An 18,550-nucleotide genomic window follows, 5' to 3' on the forward strand; every position below is an offset into this window, starting at 1 on the left:
CTTCCAATTCTAAATTAGTACTAAAGAAACTGTGGCCGAACAGTGATGGCACATGTCTTTAATCCCTATAGTGTTATATTATTTGTGTTTTAATAAATAAAGTTTGCCTGAAGACCAGAGGGCAAAGTAGACAAACTAGTTAGCCATATAGGTCAGGGAGTATACACGTTTAATCAAAGGACTTGGGAGACAGAGGCAGACTGATCTCTGTGAGTTCAAGGACACCTTGGGCTTCACAAGACTGAATCAGTCTAAAAGAGAAACAGAGCTCACACAAAGAAGATTTCCAGCATTTAGGATCACATGCCTTTAATCCCAGCACTAGGGGAGGTGGAGACAAGAGCAATATGGCTGGGTAGAGAGAGGAATATAAAGGGGAGGAGACAGGAACTCAGTGTACTGTGGAGTCTGAGGTTGGTGAAGAGCATTGCAGATCGCCCCTTTGTTTGTCTCCGGTGGTTGACTGCTTTGCTTTTTTGATCTTCAGCTTGAACCCCAATATCTGTCTCTGGGTTTTATTATTCGTGCTACAAATTCCAGCACTCTGGAGGCAGAGGCAGGTAGATATCTGTGATTTTGAGACCAGCCTGGTCTACAGAGTGAGTTCCAGGACAGTTAGGACTACACAAAGAAACCCTGTCTCGAAAAACCAAAAAAGACAGCAAAAGAAAAACCAAAACCGAAACCAAACAAAAACTGAGAGCATGTAAATTAAGACCTGAAGATAAAATGTCAATTTGGAGGGCAGATGTCCCATAGATAGCCATGATTTTATTAAAATGCATAATTTAGCAAAAGTTACTTTCATAAATCATTTCATCTGCTATGGAATGCACAGTGACTCTAAGACACGACAAATCTTTGATTTGCGGGTGGGTGGCACTGAGGAAAGTTCTGAAGCATTCCAAGGAAACCTCAATGTCTGCAATAACAACTGACTGAAAATCAGAATAAAGTGGATCAGAATCATCAAAGTAGGAGGTAACAGTATTTCCAGAATACAGATGATTGTGAGCCATCATGTGGTTGCTGGGAATTGAACTCAGGACCTTTGGAAGAGCAGGCAATGCTCTTAACCTCTGAGCCATCTCTCCAGCCCCAGGTAATGACTTTTTAAAGGCTATCTTGACACTATCCTGATAAACTAGACATTCTGTAGTGAGAGAACTAGAAGACAAGCAACTGGGGAATTCAAAGGTTTACTTTAGGCATCTAATAACAAAACTATAAATTAAGTAGTATAAAATTAAGATTATTATATCAATTCTCTCAATTTTTAGGTAACTTCAAACACTTGACATCATTACTTGGAGTTGAGTTTCTAACCTTCACACCCATATCCTTATTTACAACTTGCTGATCTTCATGTTTCATATCTCTCCCAGACTCCTCATTAGTCTCTTCATCTTTTAATCTATGTACAATGGTCTGAACAGTCTTGACCATATTCTTAAGCTCATCTGGGTATGGTGTTGGATATCTCTTTAAGTTTCCCTCCTAGAAAAGTAAGAGAAACATGAAGTATTAGTATTTCTAACATCAATCTCAACTTAATATATAAGAATCCACCAGAACTTTTAGACATCTGGCTCATAGAATAGTGCAGACAGATAACAGAGTCACAGAAATTCTGTTTCATCTATATATATATATATATAATATTTCTATTTATATATAATATAAAATATATACATTTCAAATTCAGTTGTTTTGTTTTTTCCTTTCTTTCTCCCAGTGCTGGGGATTAAACTCTGGGCCTTTACATGACAAGAACTCCACCAATGAGTTATATCTCTCCTCAAAATGTACCTTTTAATGGCAATTTTGTACTGTTCTCAAACTTTTTCATAGGTGAAATATTTTGGTTAAATAAGTGCTTCGAGGGTACGCAATGAATCCAATACTTAGAGCCAGAAATAGCATCATACAGGTATACAATACAAACTTCAGTCAGCACACCTGAAGTAATGGCTGACAGACTCACCCTGGGTGGTGCCTCTCTTTCATCTTTGTCTTCATCACATTCAAATGCCACTTGGGCCCGTTGTTTTCTCTGTTCTTCCCACAGTGCAGGATTAAAACTTTCATTATCTGATATGAACATAACTATGGCAAAGTAGAAGAAAAATTGCTATATTTTACAATAATCACAGAAACTATTACTTACTCATAATCTGCATTATAAAAACAAGTCTGTGGCAGTTAAAACTGGTTCAGGATAAACAGTAACAAATTCCAGGGTTAAGAAACAGGCACTGGTTTTAAGATTTCTTTACCATAACCAATGCAACTTTTGTTTCCCAGAAGCTGATCAGGCTTTTGTTACTAGAAGGATTCATGAAGTTGCGAATCTAAACACTACAGATACATAGCTTTCATGTAGGACCCTAAAAATTTTAAGACAGTAAGGCTACCACATCTTCCAATTCTGGAATTCTTTTTAACATTAACAGTCCAATAAGCATGGAAAGAGTTAGTCCAATGGCAAAATAAGATACCTTGTTAAAAAAATGAGAACCCTGAACTAATAGTCCAACCAGTTTATGATTGATGTAGACCCCTGTGTGTTTCTTTGGGACTGAACGACTGTGGGACCTGGTGGGACAGAAATCTTTGTCAACAGATATACTTCAGTAGAACGACTTCCTGAGTTCAATCTCAAACACTAAATGAACCCACACGCCAGGCAGGTGGCACTATGCCTCCAATCACAGCACTGGGGAGGGAGAGGCATAATATAGTATGTTCAAGTTCATCCTCACATACATGGCGGGTTGGAGGTCAACCAGGTCTACGGGAGACACAGGTCCAGAAGACAAAGAAAGGCAACCAGAGCCAGGCAGTTTTTAACAGTTTACTTCTAGGATTCATGAAAGTAATTCACTTAGGTTAGGTAGTAATCTTTAAAAATCTTTCTTGTCATTAGAGCATGTGCATGCGTGTGTGCGTGTGCGTGTGTGTAGGCGATTTTGTGGGTTATGGGTTATTTCCCCCCCTTCTACCTTTACATGGATTCTGAGGATAATTATCATGCTTGGTTGGCAAGTACTTTGATTCCTGAGTCACTGGTAGTCCTTGGGTAGCAACTGCAATCACCAGCCCAGCCTTCAAATGCTTAAGAGTTAAAGCAATTTTATCTTTGCTTTATTTGCAAGAATGTACTCAGAATCCCAGAGTTTGTAACTCTGGTCATGGCTCTCCGTCTCAATAGCTACTGGTTAATTACATTTCTTAGCATTTTGAATAAATTCCTTACCTTTCAAGGTTCAGGGTACCAGGTAATATGACTTCCTGCTCTTACTTCACAGTTTCACAAATCTGAATGTTGAAGTGAATTCATTCAACACTCCTGTATCTGACTACAGGTCGTTTTCAAGATTTGCTATATCCTGAATAATGGGAATGTCTGATGATGCCATCCTACTCTGTAATCTTATAGTTCCTAGACATCTTCAATGCCAAAGTTAATCTTCACATCAGATAAGGGATTCATAACCATAGTCATACTCAAAATATTCCCAATTCTGTCACTGTACCCTCCTGCTAAATATTAAGTCATGTTCTGATTGTTGGTAAATGCTCACATTTTTAGCCATCTTTCTTTTCCAACATGCAAAACCACTCTAGGTTTTACTTCCCTCTTTAATGAAGTTTCCATTTCATGATACACTATCACTTCCTTCAAATGTCCTTTCTGAACCACCAGAAGCTAATTTCTTTCACATTACTATTACCCTTTAAATCACTATTGGGGCAGGGAGTATAAAAACTCTCAGAGAGATACTCTAGATTGATATTACCCCACCAGGCTATTTTCCAAGTTATCTATATTTCATATACAATATGTACCTAAATAATAGAATAGAGGTAATTTTTAAAAACAATCATACATTCCCTTCTCCCTGCTTAAGTCTAATTCCATTAGGCCAGACATGGTAGTACACCCCTTTAATCCCAGCACTCAGGAGGCAGATGTAGGTGATTCACTTTGAATTTAAAGAATTCTAGATTAGTCATGGCTACAAAGTGAAACATTTTCTCCAAAAAAAGACTAATTCCTCAACCTAGACTGACATTCTCACTCCTAGTCTTTCAAATTTTCTCATCATTATCCATCTTTAGATTCTGAAAGGCAAGTGGTTTTACTTAGCTCAATAGCACCTGTCTCACAGGATGACAAAACCAGATTAAGTTCAATTTAACAAAGTGAACACAATTTCTCTCAAGCTGGCATAAAGCTTCAACTGAATAGTAATATTCACTACATGAGTCATCTATTTCTTTGAGGAACTGGGATAAAGAAAAACATTTCCTGGAAGTTCAAAGGTAATTCAATATCCTCTTGATAACACTACTGTAATTTTTTTCTCTTAGTTTTATTAATTGCATGTGAATATGATGGTATACACATGAAGGTTGGAGAATAACTTACACAATCAGTTATCTCCTTCCATCAAGTGAATTACAGGGATCAAACTTAAGTCGTCAGACTTGGGGTTAAGTTCCTTTACCTGCTGATCCCACTTTCCAGCCCCAAATACTACAGTTTCTAATTTGAGATGTGAGTACATTATATTCATGTATACCTATGGTAAGGTACTTTAAAGGGCAAATGAACTCCAAGGAAATCTAAGAGTTTTCTGATTAATTAATGCATTGCAAATTTCCAGACTCTAGCTACCTTTACCTTAAAACAAATTCCAAAATAAAACCAAAATTATGACAGCATAACTCTGATACTCCTGTTCTGTCGGTCAGATCTGAACAGCACCTCCTTATCTAAACAATCATCCTTTAAAAGAAGAAATCATAATAGGAAGTCAGCTACAATAGTGCTAGATAAAAAAGGCCAGGTGAATTTGAATCATGAAAATAGGAAACAGTAAAATAAGAGGTTGAGGCATATATATTTGTGGTTAAAACATTCAGAGTTTAGAAAACATAGAGAATGGGCTAGCGAGAATATTTCTGAAAATGATCAGAGAGTAAATACTCTAAACTCTATAAACTAGAAGCAACTAATGACATAGTATATATGTTGGAAGACAGCTGTAAAGTTGAGACGTTACAGGTATAAAATATTTAACTTTTTTCAAAGTCATTCAAACTGATGATTTTTAAGGGCAGACTTAATGAAATGATTGGAAATAACTAAACAGATTAAAAATTTAACCCATCTAACTTGTTTCTATCATGTGACAAAGAGAACATTATCATCTCTGTAAGAAGAAAGACTTGCTTTGATAAGATTCTTGTTTCACAGGTATTTTCTTTAACACTTATTTAGGAACAGCAAAGGCTATTCAGACTTTGTGTTGAATCCAAGTTAGGCTTTTGATATGCCAAATATAAATAAATTCATTAAAAGGTCTATAATTAAAGTTCTAAGAATAAACTTAAAAGATACATCTATTTAAATTTACTTTTAACTTCATTTATCAAAATTATAAATTGTAGAACTGTTTCCATAATGTACTTATTTTAGTTAGTGTACTTATTTTTAAACTGTTAGTACTGACACTTTGCTAAATGTTGTGTTGACTACTTTCATGTCAACTTGCCATAAGTTAGCCATTTAAGAGGGAACCTCAATTAAAAAAAATGCTCCCATCAGATAGGTCTATGCTGCATTTTCTTGTCTGATAACTGGTGTAAGAGGTCCAAGCTCACTGTAGGCAGTTCCACTCCTGGGATGGTGGTCCTGGATGGTATAAAAAAACAAGCTGAGCAAGCCATCAGGAGCAAGCCAGTAAGCAACATTCCTCTACAGCCTCTGCTTTTAGGTTCTGTCTTGAGTTCCTGACTTGAATTTCATCCAGTGATGGAGTGTGGCCTGAGTGTAAGCTGAAATAAACCCTTCTCTTGCCAAAAGTTGCTTTTGGTCATAGTGCTTTACAGTATAAACTCTAAGACACATGTAAATAAAAATTCTGCATGTTAGAAATGAAGTTTGGCCAGGCAGCTGTGTCTCATGCCTTTAATATCAGCACGGGGGAGGCAGAGGCAGATCAAGGCCAGCATGGTCTACAGAGCTAGTTTCAAGAAAGTCAGGGCTACAGAGGGAAACCGTCTCAAAAAAACAAAAACAGAAATTCAGTTTAAATGGATGTGCAACACTGGGGTATAGCCCACTGGTACAGTGCTTGCTTACCACTTGTAAGTTCCTAGGTTCAATCACCAAAACCACAAAATAGATAAAAAAGGTAAATGGGAAAATACTACTTATGGTACTAATAGAACAGTACAGAAAATGATACCAAATATTTGAACATGTTAACCAAACATTTGTTTGCTTGCTTTTATTCATCAGAACTCATCTCAATTTTTTTCATTTTTCCTGATTTCTGAAGATTTATGAAAATAGGAAATAGCACTAAGTATTGATTTGAATATGAAATGTTTCCCACAGGTTCACATTTGAACAGTTGGTCTTAAGTCATACTATTTATTCTAGGAGTCTGTGGAAACCTTAGGGCTGGGCTTGTGCTGGAGGAAACATGACTCTAAGGGTAACACCAGGTCCCCAACCTCTTCCTTTGCTTCTGTGACACCTTGACAGATATTGCTCTGGATCTACTCCATCTTCTTACTAAGATGAAATGAGATCTCTAAAGATACATCTTTCTTTCGTTGTTTCTCCTCTTCATAATCCTAACAACGTAAAGCTTGACTGACACAGTAAGAAGGTGTGAGAGTCCTGTTATACAATGTCATCAAGTAATCATCCTTTTGGTAGTAAAGAATGTTAGTATAGTACTTAAAACATTTGTAAGGAAAGACAAGAAATGATTTCTTACTTCAGAGAAGAGAACATTTTAATGTTCTATTCACAAACTAACATACTATTTCATACTAACACCATTTAATGATATATTAAATGTACTAATTAATTATATTAGCACTCAAGTATAGACTGGAAGCTGGTTCAAATGGAACTGCTAAATTCATTTAAAAATGAGAAAATGGAAACTCACTCACTTAACGTGCCATGGTTTAACTTATTTTTATGTTATGTGTGTGTGCTTTTTACCTGCATGTATGTCTGTGTGTTACATGGATGCATGGGGCCCATAGAGTCCAGAAGAGAGAACCATATACCCTAGAACTGGAGTTGCATACAATTATAAGCTGTTAAGTGGGTGCTAAGATTTGGAATCTGGGTCCTCTGGAAGAAAAGAAATATTCTTAGCCACTGAGCTACCTCTCCAGCCCCCTAATTATCATTAAGACTAACAATGAAGTTACACTTTTCTTTAACATTTTATATTGAGTTACTTTCTAAGTAACTTCAGACCATAGATGTTTACTGTCTTCAGAAAGATTAATACATATATAAAAAGACATTTAAGTGTAATTTTGGAATGTTACACACACACACAGAACACAACAAAATATATTAAAAATAATTTGGTCCTCTGTCTTCACACAATAATCCACAAGTATACACTAGCAGCCAGTATTAAAGAATATATTCTCTCTTGCTGGGCAAAACCTAGGAAGTAACTTAGTAGTGACTAGCGTTTATAGATTGTAGCTTCACAGATAACCTTGACCTAGTGTGTGGACTCCAAGGGTATTATATACAATCGAACAAACCATGTCCTGGTTGAATACTTCTAATCACACAATGCTTCACAGCATTCCTAACATTTAGTCAAGTGTGATTTGAAGTGAGGAGTGCTACAATTGATAACATTATCAGTGTTACATAAATAAAGCACACAATACATTTCCACACCTCTATATTCAACTTATAATGTTACTTATCCATCTATTTCCTGAAAACTTTCTGATCAATATTTCAAACTCCAATGAAGTAATAAAAAGTTTTGGAGCTAAAACTTCTCTTGGCACTTAAGGGGAAGGGGAGCAAGTCTTTAATTCCTACCTTCTTCAGTCCTTGGTTGCTGAGGGAACATGTAGTTAGTAAGCACCATTTTCTGAGTCTCTGAATCAGTTTCTTTTTGAAGAGGTATCAGAGGTTTGGACTAGGGAAAGAAAACAAATGGTTAATTTTTAATAAATCTTTAATTTTCAATAAAAGAAAATACATATCTAATAATCCCTACAAATAACCATCCACCAATTTTATAAACTATCAAGGTACAGGTTACAAAAACAAATTTGTATATATACAAAAGAACACTTTTGAGCATTCATTTGAAACCACACAGAAATCTAGAAAGTAAAATTTTAATAAAAACCAAATTCAATATATATTATTTATCACTGAAACAATTATAAAATATTTCAATATGCTAAGAATACCTATAGCCTATGAATTATTTACTACACAGAGATTTTACTAAAAAGGTTACAAAACATTTTCCATTATATTTTATTTTGCTGTCTCTAGTATATCCTTTTGTAAGATGCTTTTTAAGGAAAAAAAACATTTAGAAGGTTTAAATTAGTTATCTAAACATTTATTCCAGTTAGCTGCTAAACAAACAGTGCTTAAAAGTAATCAGTAAGTTGAACACTGCTTCTCTTCTGTCTCCATCAATGGCACCAACAAGACACTTGGTGGAGCCACCAGGTATTTTAGAATTCATTCTTTTTTTAGTATCTTTCTTCTAATTGGTTAACAAATAGTATCAATATCTGTTCTAATACAACTAACTCTTATTTTTAATATACTCACCTAAAATTCTACCATTAAGAGTCTTAAATAACTCCAAGTAGGTAGGAATTACCCAGTCTTCTCTTCTATATTATCTTTCAGTTTATTCTCCAAATAAACTCTTGTGAAAACCTGATTCCATCCTGAAATCTTACTCCCAAATACTTAAAAATTTTGCGACTTCCACCTAGTTAAAAACTAAACTGTCCTATAATCTCAAATAGTCTAACCACTTTACTTGACTTCCTCAAATAATGGAAGTGGTAAGCCTACTCTTTCCTAAAAATCTGCTTCCTTGAAATCTCAAGGGCAGGCTGATTCTTCACTCACACTGTTTTTGACAAGAAGGACGGAGATGACAGTATTAACACTGCTCTGAGAGCTCACCCTGGTCTATCGTCAAATGTAAACACCCAGCCCTGCACACATCATCCTGGTTTCTAAATTCAATCTCCTTATTATCCGTCAATCTCCTCCATGCCAGGTAGAGTATAGTTAATTAAAATATTTCAAAATATTCCAAAATCGGAAAACACTGAGCACTGACATGACTGTCCAAGTAGAACAGGATACATTTGACGTCAAGAGAAAGTTTATGCTAAAAAATCCCTAAAAATTAATTTTTAAATGCTACATAAAATTATTTTCCATATATGTAAGTAATATATGAAGCATTAATAAAGTTTATATTTAGATTTTTATTCCTATCTTATTTTTTAATTGTGAATATTAAAAAAAAATTCTGGGAGGTAGAGGCAAGTGAATCTATGTGAATTTGAGGTCAGAATGGTCTACAGAGAGAGTTCCAGGATAGCCAGGGCTACACAGTGAAATCTTGTCTTGAAAAACTGAAACAACAACAAAAAGAAAATCCCAAAATCTCCAAAATATCTTATCCCAAGTATATCAGATACGGGATACTCAATCTGCGTTCCCTCCTCTTATATTAAGTATTTCCACAGTCGAAAGTAATTCAACAGATATAAAATATAAAGAACATAGATAAGCTTTTTGGTCCAGTCGTTTCTTAGGGTGTAAAGAAGCAGCCCCTTTAAATGGCAGTATCAAAATTATCTAGGACATTTGTAAAAACCAATTTCCCTGAAAATATTCTGCTATTATCCTTTAAACAATCCACTGCATAGATCAAAATCGGCATATTTTAAGATGGGTGAATTGAATGGCATATGAATTATACTTCATAAAATTTATAACCACTGCTATTTATGGAGTACCTGGGCGAGAAAAGAAATAGTTTTCTAAGCTTTCCCCATACCTTGAATGCCTAACTACCACTCTTTAATTTCATTTAATTTTAGATACTCCGTCAGTTCTCTAGGTATAAAAACTCAAGATGTCACCTGTTGGTGTTCTTCCTCTGAAACCTAAAATCACTCATTCATCAAATACTTACTAACATATTTTATAACAAAGCATTAACACAGAAGACAGAGCAAGACAAGTATGTACACTGACTTCTTGAGCCTGCAGTATCTAAGAGTAATAAACATCTGACAAAACTGGCTATTACAACAGACACAATCACAAGTTGATAAGGTATAGGCATTAGACAGCATAGGGGCATTCATTCACTGCTGTCTCAGACAAACAGGACAGCATTTCTGAGAGGTTTAAGGTGAGGCGAGGAAAAGAATAGGCAGGTAGGACAAAGAACACTCTGAATGAGAACTCATCTGGTAGAAAGAAAGAATGAATGAATGTGTAAGAGGTAAACAAATAGGCGAGGTCTATGATATCTGGAAACCCATCAGCGTTATTTCAAGGAGGTTAGTGTGAGTTTAGGATTGAGACATCATGTGAGATACAGTATTAGGGTGATAGAGGGCTAGCAGGAGCAAGCAGATAACACAGGAGACAGAGACTCAGTACACAGTTTGCCAACAATCTAAATCAGCACTGTCCAATTTGTAATTGTATAGTAGCTATACTTTTTTTTGAAGGCAAAAAAATGATAATAGTATATAGGAGGCTATCAGTCTGAATCCTAGTATTTCAGGGTGGGTTGAAGCTGAACATAGTAGCATATGCCTATAATCCCAGCATTCTACAGACTGAGACAAGATGATTTTGAGTTCAAGGTCACCCTGGGCTAGCAGAAGCAAAAACGGGGAGGTGGTCTCAAAAGAGATAAAAAATACTTTAATAATGTATTCAATTTAACCTTATTTTAAAAATTAAAAATTTTTAGCATAAAGTCCAAAATAAAAATTATGAATGCAAAATTCACATTTTTATTATCACACTAAGGCAAAAACTTCAGTATACAGTTAATTATAAGGCATCTGACTTTGGATTAACTACATATGATACTACTGGGCTCAGTACTGGACCTACATATGATACTATTGGGTTCAGTACTGGACAGGGCAGGTCTACATAAAATGATGAAAAGCACACACGAAGTATTCAATATTCCTGGACTGGCAGTACAGGGATGTTATTAGTTAAAGGTTATACTCCTGTGTCTGTGAGGCTATAAAACATTTCTCAGTGAGCTAAGAATCCCAAGAAACATTTGGGGCAGAAGAATATAAGCGTTTTAGGGAGAGTTGATCCTGAGATATCTAAGAGTCAATGTTAGACAGACACTGGGCCATATGTATTATTCAGGCACAGGTAGCACACTATAGATATTATTAGAAATAATGAGGATATGGGAAGTAATTTGAAGGACAGTTTACAGAAAATAAAACAGAGTCACAAAGAGAAGAACCAGGCCAGAAAAGCAGACTGCAGAGTAAGCAGTACAATCAGGTGAGGACAGCAGGCCACTCTCCAGACCTATCATTCTCACCTGACTTGCTAGTCACCTCACCAAACTGCTCAATTCCTCACTTTTCAAGTCTCTTTCACATTGGCTCCTTTCTTTACAATGTGATAACATTTAATCTCAAACCACTCTCTTCTCAATAGCCAAGATCTCCTTCCTGTGATGTCCTTCTCTTACACGTGGGTTGGCAGTTATATTCACAAGCCAGGCATAATAATGCACACCTTTAATCCCGGCACTCAGGAGGCAGAGGAAGAGGCAGGAGGAACTCTATGAATTTGACACCAGCCTGGTCTACATAGGAAGTTACAGTCCATGCAAGGCTACAGAGTGAGACCCTGTCTCAAAACCCCAATTAAAATATTTGTATCACAAAACTGAGCAAACTAGTATCATTCCACTTTTGACCTTTAGGACTGTCTCAAAATTAATCATAAAAGCATTATTTTCTTTTTCCATTACTATTAGAGAATTTTGCTCACGTACCTCACTACAAATCTATAACATTATTCTCAATAGTTAAGGTAAGAAACAAGTTAATGGGGCATGAAAGACAGCTCAGAGATTAACAGCTCTTTCAGAGGACCTGGGTCTGGTTCCCACATGGCAACTCACTCTAGCACCTGTAACTCCAGTCCTAGGGGATCCTATGCCCTCTTCTGACCTTTGGCAGGCACCAGGCACACATCCATACATGCAGGCAAAACACTAAAAAACATAAAATAAACTAATCTTTTTTTTTTTTTTTTGATTTTTGAGACAGGGTTTCACTGCAGTTTTTGGTGCCTGTCCTGGAACTAGCTCTTGTAGACCAGGCTGGCCTCGAACTCACGGAGATCCGCCTGCCTCTGCCTCCCGAGTGCTGGGATTAAAGGCGTGTGCCACCACCACCCGGCTCAAATAAATTAATCTTTAAGAAAACAGAAATCATCCTAAGTGTCTATCAATGAATGACTGGCTAAGGATAGTGTTAACACATACACATAATAAAATACAGGTCAGTCTTTAAAGAAAAGGATTATCTTGTGATTTGAAACAACATAAAGAACCTGGAATACATTATGCTAACTGAAATAGCCTAAACACAGAAAGACAACTATCACATGATACTGTACAAAGAGGAAAACTTACAGAAAGATCACAAACATTAACTAACAAGGGCTTGGGTTGAGAGCGGATTGGGATATGCTGGTCAGATGCACAAAACTGATAGGAAGAATAAATTCAAGGGCTCTACTGTAGACTATGGCAGTTCTCGTCAGAAGCACTGTATCATTCAAAACTGCTGAGAGAACAGATTTTTATGTGCACTCAAAAAGAAGTGACAATGGTAGTAAGTCATGGTAAAAAGTTAGGTGGAACTGAGTCTGATTCCCTGATTTCTACATTTTTATGGGTTTGAAAACTTGCTAAAATATAACAAAATCACTTATATATCTGTATCTGTGTTAAAAATTGGTTCTAAATATGGTAAGATATTTCTTCATATATAGAAAAATGCATCTTTACATGTGAACAAAGGTATAACTGCTCTTACGTGGCACTATATTAATTAAAGGGTATAATTACATAACACAATTGGAAGTCCAGCAAAATACTAGGTCAGAATACTCACCTGATTATCTGAGAGCCACATAGCAGTCAACTGTTGCAGCTTTGTAAAGCTAAAAGGCAAATTCTTTAATCTGATTGAAAAAAGACAAACAAAAATTATACTTAAAAATGAGAATATTTCAAATGACTAAGAGGTTACATTAGAAGTGCAGCTCAGTGGTCTAGTGCTTACATAGCATGGACCCTATCTTCCTACCTCCTAGTAACACCAAAAAAAAAATAATTAAAATGAAAACATAAGTTATCTGAACAATGCTGTATACTGGCATATACAGTTAACATAAAAAAGTAAAATTAAATGCACACTTTTCTAGTTTTAAAACACAATTCTCTATAACAAATTTAATTCAGCAGATAAAAGTATAACCCAGTCAATAATGAAATTTAAAACAGAAACAAAACAGTATATGCACCAGCCCCGAAGGCGGCTGTATTTCCCGATGATTGTCAACAATCTAAGACTTGAAAAGCTATCTCCAACGTTAGTATAAGACTTTCCAGATTATCTGACAATTTATTTTAGGACAGGCACATTAACCTGTCTAATATGAGCATCTATACTTTTTAATTGAAAGAATGAACAAACTTTATCTGATGTTACTTATCATTCTGTGAATGTTATGGTTCATTTTGAGCCAATATAATTATACAATCTTTATTGTATGTTAAAAAACAAACAAATCTGTTAAAAAAAAATAAAAACTGTCCATGCCATAAAGTAAGGTAAGGCCACCCTGAGTACTCACTCACTCACAAAACTGTTGTTGTTTCTGTATTTAGAGAGAACTAATTCTGTAGGAAGACCTACTTTAAGAACACTGTGCTGCTCCACATTTTAGTGAGCGATTACTATTTCAAAATGATAATATGTAAAATAAAGTGATACACTTATTAGAGTAGTAAGTTAAAATAGGATTCTATTTAAAATAATGGTTTTACTTAACCCTTGCTATCTTAAACCTAACTAGTCTTCTGTGCACACCTTTGAAGACAGAGTTTGAACAGCTGGTGGTCTCACTTGGAAAAAAAATTACGAGAAGAAACAAACTTTACTACAGAGGCAGAGGTTCTTCTTAAATAAACTGTAGCTGTTAGGACATTTTTGACAAGTCAGTCAGAATACTGTACTTCAAGTTCTACTTTACAAACTATGTGAGCCTGAAATTTCTCCTACATAAGAGAGAAACCTACTATACTATTACAAAAGGATTATGTTTGTATTTTGTAAAGTATTACAAAATAAAAAACATTCTGCTGTGGATTAATGCTCTTGTACACTGTAAAAATTTGTCACTCATACTGGTTTAATAAAACGCTGATTGACCAGTAGTCAGGTAGGAAGTATAGGTGGGGCAACCAGACAAAGAGAATTCTGGGAAGAGGAAAGGCAGAGTCAGTCATCATCCAGACATAGAGGAGTCAAGATGAGAATGCCTTACTGAGAAAAGGTACCAAGCCACATGGCTAAACATAGACAAGACTTATGGGTTAATTTAAGTTGTAAGAGCTAGTTAATAATAAGCCTGAGCTAATAGGTCAAACCATTTATAATTAATATAAGCCTCTGTGTGTTTATTTGGGACAAAATGGCCAAGAGATTGGGCGGGACAGAAACTTCCATCTATAACTTTCTGCAACTATTGTTTAAACAGCCTTGGTCTTTCCACTCCAGCAATCACAACTCCAGTCTGGGAATCTAGAGCAATCAATCTGCTCTGCAATTTGGCATTTGTGGCCCAAGCTGTATGAATGAATCTTTGCCTAGAAAAATATAAACAAAGATTAAATTAAAAAATTGCTTTGTTCAGCAGCAGTACAAAGGTGAATTTGGGATTATAGGAATTAAAAGGCTATATAATAATGAAAGAATAAAGGTTGTATAATTATGTTCGTTCATAATAAACCATGAAAATCACAGTAAGTAACATCAGATAGCTTGCTCATTTTTTTCAACTGAAAAAAATTAAATATATATAAAATGAAATAAACACCAGCTAGCATAGTGTATTTCATATCGAATTTTAACTTCAATGTATTCTATAAGCCAACAGATGATTACAAACCTATTATCACTTAAATTAATGACTTTTAATTTTTGCATATCACCCATTTCCTCTGGAAGTGTCTCTAGTTTATTAGAATGGAGAAACAGCACAGTTATGTTTTTCCAGTTTCCAATCTGAAAGAGAAACAAACTGGAGATCACAAACCTGGCCTATGGGTCAATAAATAAAATTATATTACTATATCTGAAAGTGGTGAAAAATAACTCTTGCATTTATTTACAAAAGTATTACTTTTGTAGTAACTTTAACCTCTCTCTCCCTCTCTCTCCCTCTCTGATTTTTCAAGACAGGGTTTCTATGTAGTTCTAGTTGTGTTGAAACTCACTCTCTAGACCAGGCTGACCTCGAACTCAGAGGTATGTCTGCCTCTTTAATCCCCAGTGCTGGGATTAAAGGCAGGCACCACCACCACCTAACTTTAATTACTCTCTTTAAATTACTAACTTTCTTTTAAGGAAAGTGTTTAGGAACAGCTTCAAAGCTGCATAGCCTGTTATTATTCAGATTATAAATTGATTAATAAACTATTTTAAAAAGAAAATAAAAAATATTTAAAGAATATGTTTAAAAGAAGACAAAAATCTGACATAATGTTAAATACTGTACCTCTGGGGGTAACTGTTGTAAGTAATTGTGATCTGCAGCAAATGTTCTTATGTTTGTGAGCTGGCCAACTGATGAAGGCAAAGCTTCAATTTCATTGAAACTGCAATCCAGTTCTTCTATAGACCTTAGACTATAATTATAAATGAAAACACAGTGTTTTTAAAATCTATACTATACCCAATATTTAAGAACACATCAACATGAAATTAGCAAATAATGAAATTTGGCAAAGCTAAGCTTTATCAACAATAAGCCAGTATATTTTTATTACTATTATATAGTAACAAAACTGCATGCAGCAAATTACTTATTTTGAATGTTTGTGGAATCTGCTTTGATGTTTTTTATGTAAATATCTAAAATGCATGCAGAGACACAAGCTGAGTTAATAACAGCACTTTCTTTGTCTACACATTCACACACAACTCACCCTCCTATTGAGTCTGGTAGATACATTAACTGGTTTTCATCTATTTTAAGAGTTGTGACATTTTTCAATGAACCTATTGAGAAGAAGTAATATATCATTTTCAGCTTAAAATATAAAACAAATTCATCAATAATCAATGTGAAACACACTAGATTTGATAACATTTAAAAGACATTACCAATAAAATCCTACTTACAAAAGACAGTATACCCTATCATCGCCCACTCTCACCCAATATTTCTATTTTAACCCACCTCATACCTGTGTGTGTATATGTGTCTACATGTGCATGCATGTGAAAGCCCGAGGTAAACCTTGGTGTCCTTACACAAGAACCATCCTCATTTTATCATACTAGGACCTGGGGCTTATCTATTAGGTTAGGCTGGCAGGCTAGGAAGCCCCAGGGATCTGCCTCCTCAATACTGGGAACAGAAGTGCACACACCACTAAGGCTAGCTTTTAATGTTAGTGTTTGTAATCAAACTTAAGTCCTTATACTTGGCAGGCAAGTCTTTTACTGACTCTCTCTCCAGCCCCCACTGCACTGTTTTAACTTACTACCCAACCCCCAAGTAAAATATAAGCTTTCTAAGAAGACATTTTGTCTCCAGTGTTCACTTCTGTATCCTTGTTCTAAAACAAAGTCATGACATAAAGAATTAACCACAATCTGTTAAATTAATAAAAACATAGCAGTGTGAATTGTCACTACATAACAAAATAGTATGTAAATAAATATATTTCAACTCAAAAATCAAAAGTATTTATTAGATTAGAATAAAATTCTAAAATGTAAAATGTGTCTTAACTTTAAAATTGGTGTAATTCAACTGAGAAATATGATAATTTAGTTTTTCTATTATATCACTGTGAAGATTTAAGCATTGAGACTTTTCATCCAAGTGACCTATCTACCTCATACTTTATCAAACAAACTTCAAAACAGATCAAGTAAGAATTGTAGATATATCATGAATTTGTTAAAATCCTCCTGTTTTCTTATCTATCATTCAATCAATAGTAAAGTAATGGAAAACAGTTTCCAAATAAGGGCTAGGGAATCCAAGAAAATGAGCAGGCTAGCTTCTCTGTCAAGAATTTATTAAAGTTATGAAAATAGAACTTCCTTAGAATAAATATAAACAGTAATAACAGTAAAGTAGTAAACTGTACAATGGAGCACATCAGGGAAACTTCAAGGAATATTTGTAAGTGGTGGTACAATAAAACATTAACAGAAAGATTTTGAGTTTCTATAAAAGATTTGAATAAAAAAGAAGTCTTTAAGAATTAAAAAGAAATTGTTTTGAAAGCAATACAGACCAATAGTCTCAGGCAGCTGCTGAAGCGAGTTACTTGATAAGAGGAGGTCTTGGAGGTTCTCACATGTTGAAATTCCTTCTTCAACCATTTCAATGTTATTTTTAGAAACATCCAAATATGTGAGCTGTCTCAAACTACCAATAAACTGTAAGTAAAGGACAGAAAATGCCATTATTATATCAAATAATTTCGTTTTGTTTATTTTAAGACCATGTTTCTCTGTGTAGCCCTGGCTTTTCTGGAACTTGCTCTGTAGATCATGCTGGCCTTGAATTTACAGATCGGCCTGTTGTGCCTCCTGAGTGCTGCTAGAATTAAAACACACACCACTATGGCCAGGATCAAATAATTTTAAAAATTTAAGTAGTAACATGATACCAAGTTTTAATTAATAACTGAATGTGAATGTTTTCTCAATCACCAGACATATTTAATAATGAAGATGTGGAATAATTTTATTCAAGCAGAATGATAGTTTTCTTAGGTTAATATTCATCACCTCCGATGAAATGGCAATTCTCTTAAGTCTTCCCTAGATATGGTGATAAAACAGAAATCATTTTAGTTTAACTATTTCTAGAAAGACTAAATTTAGTATAACTCTGACTGGTACTAACAGAATGCGTATGTTCTCAGTAGTAAAAAGACTATTTTTAATATAATTTGTTATGGACGTTTTCACGTGTGTACATGGTTTTTAACAAGTACAATTTGTTTCAAACTTTTGCTTAATAAAAAATTAAGTAAAAATTCACCCTTTAAATGACTAAACAACTTTTAAATGCACATTTCAAATACTCAGAAAGAGAGAAAGTAATAAATGGAAAGCTACTGAAATTTTCATATACATACCCCTGGAATAAAAGTCAGTCTATTACCATCCATCCAAAACTCTTTCAATCCACTTAGTTGCTCAAGTACTTCAGGCTGTTTGGACAGAATCAGAATAATTCAATTAATTTACATGACTATCTACATCTGGCTGAAGAAGCCCAGGAATTTCCAAGATAATCTTTAATCAAAACATTAAAGGAGAGAGGAAAGGGAAGCACCACAAGGGGTGTGCTTCTGTACAGCACCATTGTTACCACTGG

At 34.9% G+C, this 18,550-nt stretch overlaps 1 protein-coding gene across 1 annotated transcript in view; it reads right to left on the reverse strand.

The window, feature by feature from the left end:
- Nucleotides 1-18,550, reverse strand: part of Erbin (erbb2 interacting protein) — a 112,863-nt gene that overhangs the window by 26,780 nt on the left and 67,533 nt on the right. Inside the window, 9 exon segments of the mRNA XM_048442928.3 lie at nucleotides 1,327-1,497; nucleotides 1,985-2,106; nucleotides 7,889-7,988; nucleotides 13,030-13,099; nucleotides 15,092-15,207; nucleotides 15,701-15,830; nucleotides 16,131-16,203; nucleotides 17,457-17,601; nucleotides 18,309-18,383. Of these exon segments, the coding sequence (XP_048298885.3) occupies nucleotides 1,327-1,497; nucleotides 1,985-2,106; nucleotides 7,889-7,988; nucleotides 13,030-13,099; nucleotides 15,092-15,207; nucleotides 15,701-15,830; nucleotides 16,131-16,203; nucleotides 17,457-17,601; nucleotides 18,309-18,383 (1,002 nt within the window).

This window comes from Myodes glareolus, chromosome 15 (genome assembly GCF_982192425.1).
Source record: "Myodes glareolus chromosome 15, mMyoGla1.1, whole genome shotgun sequence".
Taxonomy (NCBI): domain Eukaryota; kingdom Metazoa; phylum Chordata; class Mammalia; order Rodentia; family Cricetidae; genus Myodes; species Myodes glareolus.